The 21,046-nt window shown below is 35.3% G+C and overlaps 3 protein-coding genes and 1 pseudogene across 5 annotated transcripts; 1 reads left to right on the top strand and 3 right to left on the bottom strand.

Annotated features, from left to right (window-relative positions):
- The first annotated feature begins 54 nt into the window (after positions 1-54).
- On the top strand, positions 55-3,257 carry FZR3 (FIZZY-related 3). The gene is made up of 10 exons (XM_018129346.2): positions 55-972; positions 1,161-1,283; positions 1,428-1,532; positions 1,658-1,837; positions 1,962-2,024; positions 2,148-2,342; positions 2,440-2,541; positions 2,634-2,696; positions 2,802-2,870; positions 2,965-3,257. Exons 1-10 carry the CDS (start codon positions 469-471, stop codon positions 3,016-3,018), a joined length of 1,458 nt encoding a protein of 485 aa, XP_017984835.2. The 5' UTR covers positions 55-468; the 3' UTR covers positions 3,019-3,257.
- A 165-nt stretch (positions 3,258-3,422) lies between these two features.
- LOC18586037 (FtsJ-like methyltransferase family protein) lies at positions 3,423-7,143 on the bottom strand. 2 transcript variants are annotated; one of them, XM_007009174.3, is made up of 7 exons: positions 6,168-7,143; positions 5,331-5,447; positions 5,164-5,250; positions 5,007-5,069; positions 4,809-4,910; positions 3,999-4,248; positions 3,423-3,913 (listed from the first exon to the last, which is right to left on the bottom strand). In XM_007009174.3, the coding sequence occupies exons 2-7, from the start codon at positions 5,406-5,408 to the stop codon at positions 3,801-3,803; spliced, it is 693 nt and encodes a 230-aa protein (XP_007009236.1). In that variant the 5' UTR covers positions 5,409-5,447; positions 6,168-7,143; the 3' UTR covers positions 3,423-3,800. The 2 variants fall into 2 exon arrangements, with proteins under 2 accessions (XP_007009236.1, XP_017984841.1); XM_018129352.2 differs by having other exon boundaries at positions 5,331-5,432.
- Positions 7,144-7,297: 154 nt separating this feature from the next.
- On the bottom strand, positions 7,298-11,035 carry LOC18586036 (scarecrow-like protein 14 pseudogene; annotated as a pseudogene). Its single transcript, XR_016028928.1, has 3 exons — positions 10,898-11,035; positions 7,915-10,474; positions 7,298-7,709 (listed from the first exon to the last, which is right to left on the bottom strand). The product of XR_016028928.1 is annotated as a scarecrow-like protein 14 pseudogene (transcript).
- Positions 11,036-16,312: 5,277 nt separating this feature from the next.
- TBP1 (telomeric DNA binding protein 1) lies at positions 16,313-20,855 on the bottom strand. The gene is made up of 10 exons (XM_018129390.2): positions 20,641-20,855; positions 19,808-19,927; positions 18,834-19,680; positions 18,507-18,710; positions 18,356-18,418; positions 18,194-18,273; positions 17,852-18,096; positions 17,413-17,730; positions 17,177-17,240; positions 16,313-16,713 (listed from the first exon to the last, which is right to left on the bottom strand). The coding sequence occupies exons 2-10, from the start codon at positions 19,886-19,888 to the stop codon at positions 16,489-16,491; spliced, it is 2,127 nt and encodes a 708-aa protein (XP_017984879.2). The 5' UTR covers positions 19,889-19,927; positions 20,641-20,855; the 3' UTR covers positions 16,313-16,488.
- Positions 20,856-21,046: the final 191 nt, after the last annotated feature.

Here is a 21,046-nt window from a genome sequence, read left to right as displayed (position 1 = left end):
GGAGTGAAAAAGGGTCAAAAGGAACAATAAAAAATGTTCAGAAGCAACGGCTATTTGGCATTTACATGGTAACTAAACCAATCTGACAACTCTTATGAGCTTTGATTTGTTCATGAAAATGACCGTTACTATAATTGCACGCACCACGTCGTTTTTAATTCTTTAAACAGTAAAACGACAGTATCTCTACTCCCTATCCCCACTACTCTCCCCTTTTTTCCAAGCACATAACACAGACCGCTCCTCTCTATCCTACCAAAAAAGAAAAGAATTTTTTGACCGTTGCAAACCTTCCCCTTCAGGCTTCCCAAAAAAGGCAGGAAAATCAGCTCCCCTAAAACACTCTTTGAAACCAAAGGGGAGCCTTTTTTCCAGCTCTTCCATTTCTCAACTTCTTTTCTGAAAACAAGAGAAACCCATTTTTCTCAAGCACTCAAAGCTTCAGAAAGATCAAAGAAACACCTGAAAATGGATTCACCGCAAAGGAGAAAAAGTGGTCTAAACCTCCCTGCTGGAATGAATGAAACTTCACTTCGGCTGGAAACTTTTTCGGGTTCTTCTTCTTCGTTTCGTACAGTTTCGATATCTTCACCACGGATGATATCGAGTTTAACTTCACCATCATCGTCAAAATCATCAACTTGTAGCGATAGGTTCATTCCATGCAGATCTTCTTCAAGGCTACACACTTTTGGGTTGATAGACAAGGAGTCACCGGCTAAAGAAGGAGGAAATGAAACGTATTCCAGGATTCTGAGATCTGAACTTTTTGGTTCTGATTTTGGTTCTTTTTCTCCTGCAGGTCAAGGTTCACCTATGAGTCCTAACAAGAACATGTTAAGGTTCAAGACTGAGCATTCTGGACCTAATTCTCCGTATTCTCCTTCCATTTTGGGCCAGGATAGTGGGTTCTCTAGTGAGGCCTCTACTCCTCCCAAGCCTCCACGGAAAGTGCCCAAGACCCCCCATAAGGTAATTCAGTCGTTATTTGCCAGCTATGCTACAATAAATTTTCATAGTTGGGAACTTTGAGAACTGTAAGGTCATATAACTCTAAATAGAACATTGTTATATTGCATTAGTTGAGCTTTTTCTCTTTCAAATTTTTGGAGTGAATCACTCAATTAGGATAATATAGTTAAATTGTTAAATGATTGCAGGTCCTGGATGCGCCGTCACTTCAAGATGACTTCTATTTGAACCTGGTTGATTGGTCATCACAGAATGTACTTGCAGTTGGGTTGGGTACTTGTGTTTATCTATGGACTGCATCAAATAGCAAAGTAAGTTTGGATGCTTCAATCTGTAAAATTGAAACCATTGAGGAATTTGATACTGAATTGCCTTTGAAAATGGTCCTTTGTTTGAATTTTGAGGGCGGTAAATGAATGTGTGAAGTGTTTAACATGTTTTTATCTTGCTCTCAGGTAACAAAGTTGTGTGATTTGGGGCCAAATGACAGTGTGTGTGGTGTCCAATGGACCCGGGAAGGTTCTTACATATCCATTGGTACAAATCTTGGTCAAGTTCAGGTAAGCTAAATGTTGATTTTATATCAAACTTTGCATCCATCAGATAATAATTCTTCATATTTGAATTTGATGCATAGGGTGAACTTCAACACAGTTAAGTTTAAGCATTTTGGTTCTTGTTATAGGTATGGGATGGAACTCAGTGCAAGAGGGTCAGAACCATGGGCGGCCATCAAACAAGAACTGGTGTCTTGGCTTGGAATTCACGAATCCTATCATCAGGAAGCCGGGATCGCAACATACTTCAGCATGATCTTCGAGTTTCAAGTGACTATGTCAGCAAGCTTGTTGGACACAAATCTGAGGTAAAGCTTTATCGATACTTTCTGTCACTGCATTAACTCTTTATTCATTAACCAGAAATTTAGTAGAATATCTTAACTGGTCATTTGTTAACAAATAATATAACCTTCTGTTGAAATCCATCAGGTTTGCGGGTTGAAATGGTCACATGATGACCGAGAGCTTGCATCAGGTGGAAATGACAATCAGGTAATCATCAATTCATTCCCCCTTCCTGTTTTTCTTCTTTCTAATATTTCTCTTCCTTCTTGTTATTTGAGTAAATATAGGAAACTGCTGACTTAAAAATCGGTTTTCTTTCTTGGTAACCAGCTGTTGGTCTGGAACCAGCATTCCCAGCAACCAATTCTTAAATTGACAGAACACACTGCTGCTGTCAAAGCCATTGCTTGGTCACCCCACCAGAGCAACCTTCTTGCATCAGGTGGTGGCACTGCTGATCGATGTATCCGCTTTTGGAACACTACCAATGGTCATCAATTGAACAGCATAGACACAGGGAGCCAGGTTTTTGCAATTATACTTCTTTTTCATCGCATTTCATTTGTAAGCATAATTAGGTTGCAACTTGCTCATTTACTCGATCTTAATGTTGTGCCCCCAGGTATGCAATCTATCATGGAGTAAGAATGTGAATGAGCTAGTTAGCACTCATGGATATTCTCAAAATCAGATTATGGTATGGAAGTATCCATCAATGGCAAAGGTAATAGCAATAAAATGTTTTTCCACTATTACCCTCCTTTTACATTTGTTGCAAAAGCACCAAACTATGTCGCCCCTTTTGTTTTTTTCTAGGTTGCAACTCTAACCGGCCATAGTCTTCGAGTCCTCTACCTTGCTATGTCGCCCGATGGACAGGTTAATGATTCCTTGATCATTGTAGCATTAGTTACCCTCATACATAGAAGCATTCATTTTATAAAATATACTAATTAAGACCATCTTTGGATACTCATCATGCAGACCATAGTGACTGGAGCAGGGGATGAGACTTTGAGGTTTTGGAATGTCTTCCCATCTGTGAAAACACCAGTAAGTATGGAATATTTGGTCACGTTCTTGACCCCTTTTTTTTTCATTAGATTCTTCAACTATTCCTAACAATACCCATTTTTTTCTTTTTCAGACACCGGTCAAAGATACAGGACTCTGGTCATTAGGACGAACCTACATTCGATGACACCCCACATTTTTTGTAAATGGAAACACTGCCATAAAAGCAATCAAGGGAAAGAATTTACAAAGGGATTTTTCTTTTCTATTTTCATAAAAATATAAAAGGGATAGGATTTGAATGTATCTTTGTATATTTTTGTTTCATTTTCTGATATTTGTAAGTAATCATAGCTTTACATTGTTTAATTGACACACGAGGAAAGAAGGAAAGAATTGGAAATTTTCACTATTTTGCAGATTTAATTGAAGTGTTCTTTCTGATGCTTAACAAAATTGAGATCCCAACTTACCTTTCTTGGATACATCATTTAAGTTTTCTCTTAAAAAAATTGAGATATTAAAGTAGATTTTATTTGATATTTGAAGCACAAATGTTGCTCCATGCAATCACAACTCTAAACAAATTAATAACACCAACAACATCTCACATTTCCACAATGAAGGCATACAGAAATACCCTATGTGCAACAAAAGTTATAAGAAAATTATATATAGAGGTTCATTGAGGTCAGAAGACCTGTTTATCTGGCTACGCCGACAAAATTACAAATGACAAGAAAATTAGCATAGCTTTGTACTGCTGGTTATTGGGACCTGATGATGAGAGCTGAGTAGCTGAAATGAAACTGTGCCTGGATATGACCTGTTTTCTCAGTTTTTATCATTAGTATTAGAAAATGGCTAGAACATAAGGTGCAGCAACATCAGGCAGATATAGCTTCATCTTGGCTGCCGGTTGTTGGAACCTGAAGAATAAACCAATCCAAAAAAATAAACTGATCCTGGCTATGACTGCAAATCTTGACAAATTAAATAAATTTCTCTAGATGAGGATCTTGTAGCTTTTGGCCTTAACCATGATGCCTTTTTGAAGAGTGATTTGCAGGTCTGGCACAACTCTGCAAACAGCCAGAAGAAAGTGATAAGTAAATTTCGTTCAATGGTAGCAAAACAGAATAATTGTTTTACAAACTAGGTTTCCACCTTTTATATCCTCGCTCTCCAGAAGCTTAATGACGAGATGCCCTCTGGATAGCAGTACACCATTATCATCTGGACCAGAAGTGTATGACTCTCCTTCACTTTGAAAATTATCATCTGAAAGGTTGGCAGCTCTACCAACAGCCAAATCAAGTGCTCGCATACCTAACTCAAAGGATAAAGCTGCATCCTTAGTTGTAATTCCAGAAACCAAGGGACACATATCTGAAAGTATAACTGAGAACCCTTTTTTCTGCATAAACACAAAACCAACCACATCTGTAAGAGGAGCAAGAGACTCCTTTTAGACAAACAGAAGAACCCTCTTAGGACTCACTTTGTGTGGACATAAGGGAACAGTAACAGTAACCTTTTAGAAACAAAGGGCTGCTCCTTCCATCAGGGCAGCAAGTTTCATTACCAAACTTATTCCCTAAAGCATTCATAGTGTCTCCTTCATACCAGGTATATCTTTTTTGTTGAATACTTTCTTTCTAGCTGGTCTAAAGTGTATCAAAGCCACAAATGATGCCAAGTTTGGTTTAACATCATCACTATGATATCAAATCTGAATATCTTCCATGGTGCAAAGACAGCTTAGGATTCAAAAGTGTTTAAGAAATTTGTAAACCTGATTTTATTTGCATATATGGTTGATTAACATTTGACAACAGTTAACAAACATCATTTAATCACTTCAAAAGGCTAATTGGATAAACATTCAAATTCTAACAAACCCGCATAAACTCTTAAGAGGTGTAAATTTTAAGATGTTGTATATGCTAATAATAGACATAAAAATTCATATACTACCTGAGGAGAAAGTTCCATAACTTGTTGCTTGGGTAGTTTCATGACATCAGCCGAAACAGTTTGAACCCTGGAATCGCAGTGAAGAGAAGGAACTTTCACCTTCTGTTCTGCAAACCCCACATTTTTTTCACATTACAATCAAACTAAATACAGCACTATTGCCCTAAAAGTAATGAATCAATCATGAAATAAATATACCTTAAGATCAATTCCCACAACTGCCCCACCATTCTTCAATGGACCCAAGCTCTGACAAGCAACCTATAACACCATAGAATGCCCATAGAATCAAAGGGAACTAACAAAACAACAAATACCCATCGAAGAAAGAAACTTGTTCGAGAAAAAGGATAACCTGAAGCCAAGCACCAGGGGCACAACCAAGGTCAAGAATAGCAGAACCTGGCTTTATCAACTTATATTGCTTCTGTATCTGTAGCAGCTGAAAATCAAGCAAGAAAAATGATTAAAAAATCAACAATAAAAAAAGAAAGGAAAAGAGAAGTTAATAAAAATAGAAACCTTGAAAGCAGAACGAGCAACGTAGCCAAGGCGTTGAGCTTCCCTGTAGAAAAAATCCGGTGCTCCTGCTCCGCTCATCTTTCAGCAAATCTCTAAAACCCTCTTCTCAGTTAAACCCTGTTAAGAGTTAACCTCAGTTCCTCTTTAAGGCCTGAAAGCCCATTTAAGGCCCATTAAGCCTGTAATTATGGGTGGGCCTTTCTTGGATAGGGTTCGCATACTCATCTCGACCCGGTTCAGCATTTCAATTTATTTAAACTCTCTTGGATTGATATTTTTATTATTTATCATTTTATTTTTTAAAAAAATTAAAATCCATATGTATATATTAAGAAATAGTAATATATGAATGCTTAATAACTTTAATTATTTACTAATTTTTTAATAATATAAGTCTTTTTTTTTAAATTGAGAAAGCTAAATCAATCATTAAATCCATCTTAATCAATCAAATTTTGGTCAATAATAAAGTCCATTAATAATTGTGCTAAAGGTTAAACATCTAATCCCACATTGTTCATCTTGGTTCACATGTCTATGGCAGTTAGGCACGTCCACCAAATAATTCCTTAACAAAGGGAGAAAGGAAAACGTAATCAAATTCTCATGACTGCTGACTGCTGACTGATGTTTGTTGATTGCTTCTAATTGTTGAGATATTGGTTTTTATGCTCTTCTTGTTACCCTCTCAAATCACATCACCTCGCTTGAATAATAATAGTTTTTTTTTAATTATTATTTTTCGATACATTTTTTTTTTTTTTTACGCAAACTACTTACGCATATATAAAATCAAATCATTTACCGTAAACTTTTATACCAAAAAGTGAAAAGTACCGGAAGAGAGCCGAACCCTGATGTATGAGAAGAAAGTGTACTGGTATTGAGGTATAGTACCAATGGCATGTACAGTATTCTTCAGTATATGGATTTGGTAAACTGCCCCATGGAAAATGTTAGACATGGCATTTTCAGTCTTTCCTTGTACGTAATGCATGACATCAAATGATCAAACTATGGCATTTACAGCATAAAAACAGCTCTCTCCCTAGCAACAGATTGGTTAGTATTATATAGGATAATTAACAAGGAAGAATTTGATTATATGACCATAAACCGCAACATTTGACTTCTAAAACACAGAATTTATGTACTACGACTGCGTAAATCTGATTACAACATTACTTGTAACAACATGATGCATTGTTTGTGTATAGATTTTAAAACTATTTTGACTGAAAGATTTTCACCAGCAGTTCCCTTGTCAGCATTGATCATCTAATAAATTTAAGCACATATGACTCTTTCTTGCTGTCCATTGGTTAATAACAAAAAGAATTCTTCAACCCCCCTCCACCTTAAATTATTGGTCCTGGTAAGCAACAACTATGATTGGGTAATTCTTGAAAACCTAGGGATTGTTCATCCAATCCTAGGCATACTTATCCATTAAGTAAAGGATAATCAATAAAGTCTTACTACCACTCACAGATAACAACACTCCACAGTATCAAGTCTAAAACATATATAATCTAATGCAAAAGCAGGGATTAATCTTTAATGCAGTTGAACATGACAGTGATGGAGATAATGCCAAGTAAGATGCATGCATCCATGCCACTAGCTACAAAATTAAAACTATTAAATAATATAGAGAAGCATGAGCAGCAACTTTTTAATTAGAGGGTGACTCCCCACAACAAATTGTCATTACTTCATATTATAGAAAGAAAGATCTCAGGATTGATATGTTGATGGGGCCCATTTCACTAACTATTCCATCAGATATTGTTAATGGATTTGGTACATTGAAGTTGTTTGTTTTTTTCCATTAAGAAAATGGCAGGAAAGTCTAAACAGTGTTGTATGTTAATGCTACTCATTGGAATTCTATAGCCAATATCATATACAACTGTGAAGCAGCTAAACACCCTTCTCCCCCACTTTGAAAACAATATTAGCAGATATAACTTGAATCCCCAAAGAGAATGTTGATTGATTAAAGGAAATGTGAGACCCAATGCAAAACAAAGAGAGTTCCATAACCTCTTCAAAACTGACAACAAGCAACTACTTTATGCTGAAGAGATTCTAAATAGCATTTACATTCCCACTAAATTGCTAGCTTTGACCTAACTTCATCGCTGTTTCGTTAAGGTAATGTGGGTGTAAAAGCCATTTCCGTTGCTGTTATTCCCTGGTACTTCTTATGTATTATGAACATACATGTAATTAACTCAGACCATAACGTAACTGCCAAAGCAATATAGTAATTAGTAAATGATGCATGAGCTTTGCTAAATAATAACAGTAAGCCACCTCCGATTTAAGTCTTCAACAGCATGAGAAAAAGCCCCAGCAAGATCTTACTTACATAGCCTGTTCATAAAATGCAGTCAATAATTGTCAATATAAAGTTTTTTTTTATCTATTGTATGCAACAAAAATTGCAAGATTGGTATGCATATTTTTCTGCTTTTGTGTCTTTATGTCTAAATGTGTGCATATAAGTGAGTGTGTGAGTAAGACTGCAAGAGACAGAAGAGGGAGAGATTTTATCTATAATGATATAGGAAGTCAGCACCTTATCTTCGTATATGTGAAATCCATCATGAAATCCTAAGCACGAAAGGCTGCAATCCAACCACAGCATTTTACAAGACCTTGCCTTCTGTGAGTAGTAACAAATATGCACTTAGGAGGCAGGCACCCAAGAAGAGAGTGCATAAACAATTCGTCCCTTCCACCCCTGAAGCAACCACCGGTTATCCTCATCAATTACAAAGTCTTTGTGGTAGCTTGTATCCACCCTCTCCTTTGCTGTCTTCATGATTTCCTCGTTCAATGGCAACTGCCTAAGCCCAGCCCTTGAAATCCGGACCTGCCACTGCTTGTATGTCTCAAGCCTCTCAATTCTTTCAGCACCCTCACATGCGATGACATTCATTGCCTCCCACCCAAATATCTCCCTCTCAATCAGCATCCGCTCTGGAATTTCACGAGGCACATTAGTCTCAAGCATATCAAATAAAGTGGAATAGTGGAAGAGAGCCTCCCTGAATCTTGTAATAAAGAATGGAGCATTACAGGCACCATTCACAATTCCCAGTATGAAAACGTCAGGATTCATCTTCCTGATCAAGTTCAGAACTTTATTCCTTGGACTCTCCACAACCACAGTCTCATCAAGCAGGTTTCTAAGCCTGTACATGCAGTTTACAACAAGCACCTCATCACTATCAATCCTGAGGTCCTCAATTTGAATGGTATCCCACTTCTGTGCAATTGCATGGAACTCAAATGGAACTTTGAAAGTCTCTGCATAGTTTGCAAGACGGAGCCCTGTCTCCTCAACCCTTTCTGCTGGGCGGAAACCTGGTTGTGGAAGATCAATCCCTGTAATCCTTAGCTTAGGCGGTCCCCCAGGTCTAGATGAGAGACGCCGTATGAGGCAAGGCCATTGGAAGCCATATAGAATACCAAAATCAATAATGTGAAGCCTAGGTGCATTTTCTGCTAGATTCATTATTGTCTTATTTGAGAAGAAATTTGAGAGCTTCCTAAAAGGACATGCAGCAAGAAACAGATGGTAAGCTTTCAAAACGTCGGCAGCTGATGTTGGCTTTGTGATAAGAGCAGTGTAAATCTGGGTCCCAGAGCCAGCTAAGCGTGCCTCTAGGCCATTAACAAAATAGTGGGCCATCCTCTGCATCCCATCACCCATAGGTGAAGAATGCTGCCTGATTTGCTTCAGCAGCTCATTTGCACTCCTCCGATCATCAGATGCAACAGCTTGTGCACAAAGGGTCAGAAGAGTTCTTAAATCCACCACATTCCTTTTACTTCCCTGTTTCTTCCCACGTGCCTTTCCACCAGTAGACCCTTTCAGTTGTCCACTCTGCTGCACATTCTTGCTTGTTTCATCTTGCAAAGCTTTGCGAAGGTCAGTTACACTTTGACAATTTAATAGTACCTTATCAAACATTTCAGAGCTTACAGTGGATCCAGTATAAACTGCTGACTGCTTGTTACTCCTCCCACTCTCTAAATTCACATCCTCAGGATAAGGGTTCTTCTTTCCCCTTGATCCGTTCTGTGAGAACTCATTCTTCTCTGCCTTATCGACCACACCTTTAGCCTCTTCCTTTACCTCCTTGAGAAACAATCCATCACTCTCCACATCAACAAACAGGCTCTGGCCATTTGGAAGGAACCTACTTGCTTCTTCAAACCCTTTTCTAAATTGCATGGCAGACTCACTATCACTAAATATTTCAGGAAGCCTAAGAGTACTCACTGGAGAATCCACAAAGCCATCTAGCACACTACCAGTACTGTTCCCTGAGCTATGGGATGACTGAGAATTGGCCTGAGAAGCAAAGGATGAAGACCTCTGCTCACCCAAATCATGGCTGCACCCAAGATCGACTAAGTTACTGCTGCTACTACTAATGCTTGCACTACTACATCTCCAACAACTCTGATCATGACTGTCATCAAAGCTTTCTTGGTTTTGATCAGTAAAAGGTTTCAATTCATATTTGGGAGAATGGGGATACCTTTGTCCAAGAACCTCATAAAATGATTTCTCTGCAGCTTGAAGTGCCGCTGAGGACTCTTTAAACATGCAGGTCTTATCTTCCATATCTTCTTCCATAAGCATCTGATTAATGTACTTAAGAACTACATCACTAAAATCATAATCCTCATGTGAATCTCCCTCCTCATTCACACTCGAGGAAGGAACTAAATTTCTCGGCATTGGAGCAGGTTGCAAAGGAGGAATATCAACATAAGTTTCTTTCTGAAACCCATCGTCAAAATTCCTACCAGAGAAGGCCAACACAGTATCATCGTTTAGTCTGAATCGATCAACAGAACCGTAAAGTCCCTTCAACGACCGATCCATGACAATATAGTTTACAAAGGAATATCACAGAAGCAACCAACACCAATACCCAAATCCAAAATTCTGAACTACCAAAGTTCTGCCCTTTCAAGTGCAACATTAAACAACCACAAAGAAAACTCAGAAAGTCCAACCTCAAAGACAACTCTCCTCCCCTCTTCTTATCTTGCAACTTGTCCACAAAACAACAGCTTTACAACTACAAACTATTATGTTTCTTCATTCTCAAAATTCCCTAAAAACGTCAAAATAGTACAGCATCAAACATATAGAAATCTGGGTCCAAAATTAAAATGAAATCTTTGGACATCATAATAACAAAAAGTAACATCTTTGAACTGTATACAACATAAAGATAAGATCTTTGGACAGCACATAACGTGTATATATATAAAAAATCATCTTTTGGGACAGTATAAAACATAAAAACAAACATGTACTCAGAAAATGAATAAGGGAAATGAATATATATATATATATATATATATATATATATAAACCCCAGATAGAAATGATCCTTGTCAGAACAATATAAGAATCAAACAAGGAACAAAAAAGAGATTCTTTAAGGTTTAAAAGGACAACCTTAAAAACCCATCAAGCTACTGCTAAACTAACTGTAAAAAGAGCAGAGAAAAGATGAAGAGAAGTAAAGTACCTCAGTGAAAGTTTCACAGAGAGAGAGAAGAAAGACCGAACAAGGCTTAACTTTTTGGAGTTAAACAGAGAAAGCACTCTTATGGTTGGGTACAAAAGAACTGATGTGTTAAATAAGATGACGATGATCATAGTTCCTCCATGGCGATTTAACGTGGCGGGTGATTGGTTAAATCTTAGCCGTCCATTCATGTCTTGGCTTTGAAACTGACCGTTTGTTTTCTTCAATGATCGTTAGTGCTGCTTTTGTTTTTTATGTTTTCTTAAATTATTTTTCCATGCGATTATCATTTTTCTCTATTTTATTTCTACAATTATTTCTCAAAAAATTACTACTTCCATATAATATATACAAGCCCTAATTATTTGATTTAATTAAATGACCGTGTAACAAACGTATTAACCCCGGTTCGAAGATTAATACTGAATGATATTTTTTTAATTATTTAAAAATATTATTGATTTTTAATAAAAAATCATGATAATTCCACATTAATGGAATATTATTTAAAAATATTTGCTTCGATTTTTGTTGGTTAAAAAGAAGTGTGGGTGAATGATGGATGATAGTTATTTCAAAGTGCTAATCATAGCAAAGCTACATCAAAGAAAGTCAATCAACTTTCATGAGAGCGGTTTCTTCTTATATGGAATCATTGCTGGCTCTTTGCTAATGCAAGCTTGCAATTCTTCGATTAAAGGACAACTTTGTTCATGACATTTTATTTTCTAATTAAATAAGGTTATTAATTGTATTTATGGTAACGTCACGTCTGCAATGTTTCAATCTCCTATTAAATGAAATAAAAGATTTTGAAATACTTATGAGGGTGTGTGCTACATGATTTTTAAATTTAACTTTTTGAAGAAAAAATAATTATCCCATGAAATCGTGACAGGTTTTGAAAGATTTATATTAAGCTCAATTTAGACATATTTAAGAATGATTTGATGTTAAACAAATTAGCAAAATACTCAAGAAACCATATTTAGGTTTTGTTTTTAACCATTATTAGAATTAAGTAATAAGAATCTTTGCTTGAAATTTTTTCCCTAAATCACTACAACAAATTTTAATTTTTGGTCTTTCATGCGTAGACTAAAATGGGTTTTCAAAATAGACAGAAAATAATTAAAAATCTATATATATATATATATATATATATTACTTTGTTTGAGTAATTATAATTAAAATTTTCTCATCAAAGGAATTATTTTTATAATGTGAAAAGGGGAAGAGTGAGGAAGCAAAATGTAGAGAAATTTATTGTGTAGGAATAAACAAATGGGGACCATAGACCATGAGACACGCCATCCCTAGTAATGTCTTTATTTTATTCCTGTTGTGTCTTTATCCGACATAATTAATGCTTTAGGGTTGATCCCAAATAAATTAAGAGAAAAATATTAAAAAAAATTTAAAAATATGTCTCTTTTTATTTTTATCTCTATATTTTCGAATTTGAACTATTTAATGTATCTCAGTTTTGATTCCAATCTCTAGTTTTGATTTTATTTTTAAAATTATATTATTTACATAAAGTATCATTATTTTTAAGGTAAAATACACTAATCAATTTGACTTTTGATTATAATTAAATATAGGTCTATTAATTTTTAAAATGAATAATTTATCTTAAAAGATTTATTTTTGTTGGACACATAAGTTTAATCAAACGTTAATATTTTGTAAATTTGATAACATGGTAATATTTTAAAGATAATTTTATTATTTATTAATTTTAAAAATTATCATTATATAAATTATAATTTTTATTTTAAATTTCTTTTTTTTTTTTTTCAAAAAAAAAATTCATCCAACCACTCACAATCGACGACTCTCCCTAAGGAAGCTCAGGGAGATCCGGCCAAATTTGGCATTCCATGATCAGATTCGCTCTCAAAGTGACCAGTCAGTATAAAGGAGCGTCATCAGTTGATTTGAGAAAAAGAAAAATAGTGAAAAAAAGAAAAAAAAACATTTAAACATTTAACGTTTAAGCATTAAAGTGGTTTACACATTTTTAACGGAGTGTTGATTTTGAAAATTAATAGATCCGCATGTAATTATAGTCAAAAGTGAAGTGAATTAATATAATTTACCCTTATTTTTAGTTTTATATTTTTAAAATTTTAATTATTTAACGTGTTCTGGTTTCGATTCCAATCTCTTAATAAATGTTTAGCCATGTAAATTAGAAGGTTTTAATAATAATAATAATACTCTCAATAAATAGTACTATAATATATTTGAAAACAATAGTTAACAAAATTTGTATATATAAAAAGGTGGAAGGCTCCATCATGCTACAACGATTGTCCACTTAGATTAATTAGGAACCAATAATATCTTATGGATTAATAATGCATTGGATGTTTTGACCCTTTTTCCCTCTTGCCATCCTCATCATCTAGCACTAATACAAATTAAAAATTATTTCCTTAATGAAACTCACTAACTTAAATTCTTACATTAATCATAATTACTTTTTCTAAATTCATGATGGGTAGGTACACCTAAATGGAAAGAATTTTTACAGGGTGGGGGTTCTATCATTAAAAAGAAATGGAGAGATGTTTAGGTTAGAGGAAGTCAAAACCCAATATTTTTTCTAAAGAAAAATATGATTGAAATCAAGGATTAAGATTAAAGTTGGATAACAAGTAACTAAATGATACCTTTCTTTGAATAGACGTTCCAGGGATGTTGATCCCTTACCTGTGAATAATTGTACTACCGAACTCAATTTAAAATTACATAAACTATGCTTTATTATTTTTAACGAATCTAATACAAGTTCAAGACTTCGTTAAATAAAATAAGATTTAATCAAATGGCCTATTATCACACCTAATCAGAGTATTAAAACCCATTTTTAACTAGGACAAAGACTCGTCGAAAAGAAATGATTAATCTTTTTTTGTAATACATGAGAATAAAGAACTAATTAATTGTAATTAAATTAATAAAAAAATATTTTTTTTTCCGTTCTCTTCCCATCCACATCAAAGCAAAAAGATAAGGTAATTATTGTGTTGTCAAGTTATCAGTGATAAAGATACTAGCTAAGCCTAAAGAGGGTTTTTTTTTTTTTTTACTGTAATTCCACCAAATTATCTATGCCCACAGTAAAATACAAAATGGGCTGACTGTAGCTTCTAGGAAGAATCATCCCAAAGGTAAAAGTAGTCTTCTAGGTTTTGATTCAATGATTTTTGTCATAATCATAAGAAAAAACAAAACAAACTGACAAGACAAGATCATGCGCCCAAATGTATTCGTCAAAAAGGATCAGGTTTTGGATTGTTCTGTCCAACTTTTCCAACCATGTGTGCGGACTGAATCACACAAACATGGGCCCGCAATCCTTAATGATCTGTCCATGTTGGGTCAGATTTTGAATTTTTTTTAGTTTAATCACTGATGGAGTTATGAACTAAATATCATGATTTTTGAACTGGTCTAAATTGCTTAACTGTTCCAAAAAGCAAAGGAATCCAATCTCTTTGATACTCATATCACAAGTAAAAATTGATACATGAATTATCATAATTGACGTTTATGAAGTGCGTACGTTACGTTAAATAATCGACGACGATAAATGTATTAAAAAATATTAATATTAAAAATTAAAAATTTTCAAGATCTCGAATTTGAATATTGAGATAAAAAAAATCATTCTCAATTATGTAATCAAATGTCTAACGGATCTCGAAGAGAGAGAATAGGCTTTCGAATCAAGCCCATAATACGGCGTCGTATAGGAGAACAGGGACTCTAGGCCCAAGATGTGGAAATTGGGTTTGGCCTTTACAAAATTAAAAAAAAAAAAGAAAAAAACCGTTTGACAAATGAAATTATTCTTGAAGAATATACTCCAAATTGGCAGTGGTCACCTTGATGTTTAAGTAACCAAGTTGATTCCATTTCTTTCAAAAAAGAAAGTGATATGAGATCAAATATTGGATCCTCTAAAATTTGATAAAATAAAAAAGGCAAAAAAGGGTTTTTTTTTAGTGAATTACAAACAAATCCCACCAAGAAATTTAATAATTGGACTGCAAAAGGCTTCTCCTATGTTATAAAGTTGGAAGGATCTTATAATTTAGCATTAAATAGTTCTTTGACTCTATCATAATTCAATCTTCATAAGAAAAAACATCAATATTCTAATTAAAAATAATTGATCAAAATTGAAGTAAAATTAACCCGAAAATCGAAAATTAAGAGAGAATAATGGGTTTTTTTTTTTTTTACTAAATCAAGGGATCCAATTTAAGTCAAATTACTCCTAGATATTTACTACATCGAGTATAAATTTGACAAATCAAGGTGTAATATGTCATTTAACAAGTTCGTGCTCTATCCCAAAATCTTTTTCTTTTTTATTTTTAACACATATTAAGAATTTTTTTTTTTTTACGTATTTCGTATCCTAAATTCAAGAAAATTTTATAACATTGAAATATTCATAAAAATAATCATGAAACCAAATGATTAAGTTATGAATCCGTACATAATCCATGATGATTCTTTTCAAGGATTAATCACCCAAAATTGAAAATTATTTTCATTGTCAATATTTTTCTCAATCATGCCATTAGAATCAATAAATTTAACTAGCCCCAAGAGCCCAAAGGCCTCATTGAAGAGCATCCAAGCCACCCCCAAGACTTGCTGGGAAGGTGCAGAATCCCCATTTCCCCATCTTCACTCCATGTGCATGAACATGTGCTTTATTTATTTAACAATATATTAAATTTAATGGTTGCGTAAATATGGCCAAGATCTCTATCCCTGCTGTTGCCTGTTCCTACGTCTTTCCCATTGTTTGATTTCAAGTGTCTGAATTCCTACGAAACGAAACAGCTTTTGATTGACTCAGTCACATGGTGTAACGTGCAAGGAACAAGAACCTAAGTCTAGAACATGAAGCGATGTCCTTCGCTTTGCTGTCTAAAACTAACCCAAACTTTGCTTAGCATCGAACAAGGTTTTGGTAAGGTTTTGTGTGCTTAATGGACCGGAGGTGGAAAAGGGTGTTAAAACTTGGAACCTAGAATTTAGATTATAGAATAAAGATAGATGTAAGAAAGGAATCAATTATCAATCCCAATGGAAAACCCAGAAATCCAGAGGAATATCTACTTGTGCCTTGTCCTGAAATCTGTCGGTTAGCATTCATAATTTCTGACAGTGACAGCCAACTCTCCAATCCCAACAACTATTTTTTCATGTCAATGCAAATATGGTCGGTAAAACTACCACAAAAATCAAATTAAGTGAAAATATTCTATTGACAAAATGAAGGGAAATACAAACTACAGGAATCTCTGTTTCTTCTTCTTCTCTTTTCTAATTCAATGATATGAATTACAAATTTAAATCAAATGAATTGGGGGGAAGAAAAGAACGTACTGTGAAATCTGGTTAGAACGATCTTTATTTCATCGAATCATTTACAGATGCCAATGGTTCCACGATGGGAAGCTGGCAATGAATCAGGTGAGTGTGAGAATATTACATAAATGAGAATCATTTTGTACATGTTTCTTTCTCCCTGTCCTTGTCAACGTTTTTACCTTTCTTTTTTACATCATCACGGTTGGAATAGCTGCGGCAACTCCGTTTCTGTCAGCTTGGGCATCGGTAAGCCTCAAAGTTCCAGCATGATGCTTGCCTTGTTGTTTAGCTTGATGTTGAGACCAGTAGGCATGAGCTGCCAAGACCCTGTCCAAGAGCTCCTGGGGTACGGGCTCTCCTCTTCTTTGCTGGGGGGAAATTTTTGCAGTGTGAACCAAAGTTTTCCATTTATCCTGCAGACAACAGCAACACATAATTAGTAACAGTCAATCCAACTAATACCAACAAAATATTCCCAATTGTGCAAAACACATTACTTAATGAAGGGCCTGCCTGATAAATGCAAATATAAGCTCAGAGATCAGTGACAAAATTGAACTAGCCATGAATATGGGAATGAAAAGAATTATCGAAAGCCTAGGTTACACTAATAGGCATAAGACACTAATCAAGACTCAGCTAGGTCGCGCCCCAATTTTATACGCTTTTGTAGAAAGCATGGTATACAACACAGATTACTTTAAGCTCAGAGAAAGCATGGTATATCATTAATAAAGGTCGCTGGTTGTCTGGCAGCAAACTGATTACTTTCTCAACTGTACCCCCAGGGATCTGCTCTATCGGTTATCCTTCATGATATCCCTTCATCACCCATGTCCCTTTCATTACACAAGAATAGGAAAAAATGTATTTTACCTTTAAATCCACATAAGTTCGATGTTCAGCATTCTCAAAAGCTCGCAATTTAACATCACGCCACCTGCAGAAGCCAGAAGGAGAATGACTTTTAAATTCTGGACATCCTTATAAGCTGCATTCTCCTCAACAGAGCGAATTGAAATGATTGCTTTTACCCTCTTCAGCGAACCCATGAAAATGGGGAGTCAGAAGCAAAAGAAACATGAGTAGAATAACAGCACAGGAAATTATACCTTCCGGTGCCAAGCTCCTCAACTGCCTGTACCAATGCTTCTACTTCAGACACAGAAAATGGCCTCCTTGTTCGACGATGTGCAAGCTCAGATTTTCTACTTTTCTGATTGACAGGAACAACAGCTAGTGCCTCAACGTTCATTGCTGGAACTGGAACCAGAGCTCTAGACTGTGGCAGACTTTGATCAGTTAGCATGTCAGTTTGGGAGGAAACCGGTTCATTATTACTATCCACATGATTTGCTGAATTGGTCAGTGAAGGTGGGTCAGGTGAGGCATCAAGAATCCCTGTATCTACAGCTGGAGTGGCTGGAGAGCTGAAAACCAAGCACTAATTAATCAAAAGGTACAAGTAACTCATAATGTATATGCATGAAATAAAGTGATTTAAAACAACAAAGATTTGTAACAACCTATAATGAAACATCCAAAAGTCACCTTATTAAATTTTGAGGAGCTGCATCACATGATAGTAAAAGTGGTGGTTCTTCAGAGCACACAAGTGGAGGAGCTTTAGCTGGACCAGGCTCCAAAGTGAAACCAATAGCATCCAGATTGTCCTCACAGGAAATACCAGTCTGTGATAGAGTTCTGCTGTCATCTCTCACCTTCTTCCCTTGAAGGAGTACCCCAACACGTATTCCACCACCAAGTAAAGCAGTCACTGCCTCCATTACTGTCCTCTGCTCACATTTAGTAACACCAATATAAAAAGTTAGAAACCATGCATTAACTAAATAACTATATTCATTAATGAAGAAAGAACACGTATTTCTATACCTTCAGTGAACCAACAGTTGCAGTTTCTGGCACCTCAACATAGAGTTCTGGAATCCTGAAGGACTTAATGCTGAATTTCACTGTACAAAAGAACAAATCTCAAATAAGACATTCCACTAAACCAGAAGAAAGTAAGCTGCAATCCATCAAAAATAATTTTACCGTGAGAATCCTTGGGTGGGTGGGATGCTTGATGACCTGTAAGAAAGGAGGATACCCCACATCCTACAGAGCAGAATAAAATTGTTCAGCAAAACTAGTTAACATCTCTAAATTAAAAAGTATTAATAAGATAATTGCAGTTGGGAAGCACCTCCATGGGACAATGCAGCTGAGCTACTCTTATCTCCATTCATAACCTTCCCAGGTGAATTAGAAACGCTTTCACTACTGTTCCCTCCATCAGAAGTTACTATTGAGCTACGGTCAGAGAACTTCCTCCTTTTATAAAGTGTGTCATATTGACATCTGTCATAGTTGTAACAAGTTTTCCGCTTGCGATATAGAGGCTTTATTCCTAAAGTATCCCAAAAACAAAAATCAGCTAGAGAATAATTCATGAACATCAACATAAGATGGTAAATGAACTTCAATTACAAATGGACATGCAATGAATGCTAAAACTGTTGGAAGCACTCACCAGCTCTAGAATTTTCAAAATCGTTCAACTTTGGAGCGACTTTCCAGTATTTGGATGTCAGCAACTTCCTTATTCTTCGGTCTCCAATACGTGTTGGAGGCCTAGAAGCCTTAAACCTGTTGCTAAGCTTATTAAACCTAGAAAAGTTTTCGTCATCATCTCTACTACCTAACTTAATATCATTCCTATGCCTTGAAAAAGAAGCATTAGGAACAGGGTCCCTGCGTGATGGCAATTTGACATCTCTGTCAGAATTAATGGGTGGAGGAAATGTCATAGACAATTCCACCGGATCCTTTGAGGGGCAAGTATTAGCAATATGCAAAGCCCCAGTCTCCAAACCCCTGGCGTCTTGCTCTTGCTTAAATCCATTCTCACTTTTACCATCACACAACTCCCCAATATCAGGGGAGTACCCATCTACATTAGCATTACAAGGAAAATTACCATATGCTACATTGCCTTTGCAAATTACAGACTTTGAATCACCACCGATTTGCTCCAAGAAAGCAGGCTGTGTCTTTATCAAAGTGCGCTCCAAAATGGCGTCATTCTCAGCATGAGTAAATTCCTTCAAATTGTCACTGTTTTCAGTAGTTGACACCGAGGCGACAACACTGGCTTCACAACTTCCTTGCTCAAAGCATTCAGTTTTCAACGGCTTATCATCATACTGAATTTCCTGTTTAACGACATCTTTACCTATGGAAACATGATCATGACCTTCAGACGCATTGCTAGAAGCAGAACTTTCACTCTCCTGCAATAGCTTCCCGGCTAAAGAAGCTAACAATTCAAACGCGCAAATTTGACTGTCATCAACTGTCCTCTTACTCTGACCCCTCCTCTGGAACCAACAACAACCATCATTTTTATTCATCAAGTTAGATCAAAATTCAACATAACCAAAAACTAGGCATAAATCAACATGCAACCTTAAAAACTAAGTTACAAAAAAAAAAAAAAAGACATACCCGAGTTGATCGAGGGGCTCGGGGTATTTTCGGAACATTGAAGGCGTTAAATCCATAATCCAACCGCTTCTTAAACACCATATCTCAGGCATGCATGACAATTCAACTCATTCAAAGTCCCTGTAAAAACCAATCCAAAAATAGAAAAAGCCCATATATCAGTATAATTACAAGGATAACCGCAACAAACCTTATAATTACAAAAATGATCCAATTTCATTTTGCTTTATTTAGATAAGCAGATCCATAAGCAAAAACCCAGGAAATTAAAAATTTTAACTATAAACCTCAAAAAGTAAAAGAACAGAAAAGCAGAAATCAAATGGCCAGCGTTAAAAGAAAGAAAATTGAACCAATCAAATTACAGAGAAAATTGAACCAATCAAATTACAGATCCCAAAACTTATAATAGTACTATCTCAAAAGAAGAATATTGTTGCGTAACTTTGATAAATTTCAAAATTCCGTTAAAATTACATTTCCACAGTAGAATTTAAATTTAAATATGATTGAAAACCTCGAAGTCAAACAAGAATTTAAACCATTATTCGCCAAAAAAAAATAGACGTCAATTTCTCATTCTCTTTTAGAAATTACTTTAAAATTAGAAACCAAAATGAAAATATCATAAACCTCAAAATTCATCAGAAATTTCAAATTTCCATTGGAAACAGATCAGATCCCGATCCAAATCAACACTGGAATCGAAATTCACTTACGTAAATCCCAATTTGCCTCATAATTTGGCATAATTCAACGAAAAAAATGGGAAAAAGAGGGGCAAGAATTCACCTAAGAAACAACAACAGAAAAAATAGAATGCAAACACTCACCTTTTAAATTGATACGAACTTCAGTTTCTTAAATCCCTATATACATTTATACAAAACAAAAGTTTTGAAAATGAAAATTTTCCTGAGAAAATTCCTTGAACGATTCCCGAGAAACAGAGATCGGAGAATCCAAACAATCCCCAAATTTAATTCAATTGAAATTCATATAAATAAGATCTAATTTTTTTCTTTCTTTTTTTTTTTTTAAATAAAAAGTTTTATTTGGTTTGGAATGGAGAGGAAAATTTTAAGACAAAAACCCTTCAAAGAAAAACCACCAAGAAAATAAATAAATAAAAGAGAGAGAGCTTAAACCCCATATATCTTTATAGTTATTGACCACAAAACCGGATGAGCCGGTTGATTACCGGCAATAGAAGGTAATTAAAACCCCCCCTCTCTTTCT

Source organism: Theobroma cacao, chromosome 10 (assembly GCF_053813885.1).
Source record: "Theobroma cacao isolate CCN51 chromosome 10, ASM5381388v1, whole genome shotgun sequence".
NCBI classification, from domain to species: domain Eukaryota; kingdom Viridiplantae; phylum Streptophyta; class Magnoliopsida; order Malvales; family Malvaceae; genus Theobroma; species Theobroma cacao.
This window is presented reverse-complemented; position numbering and strand designations above follow the sequence as displayed.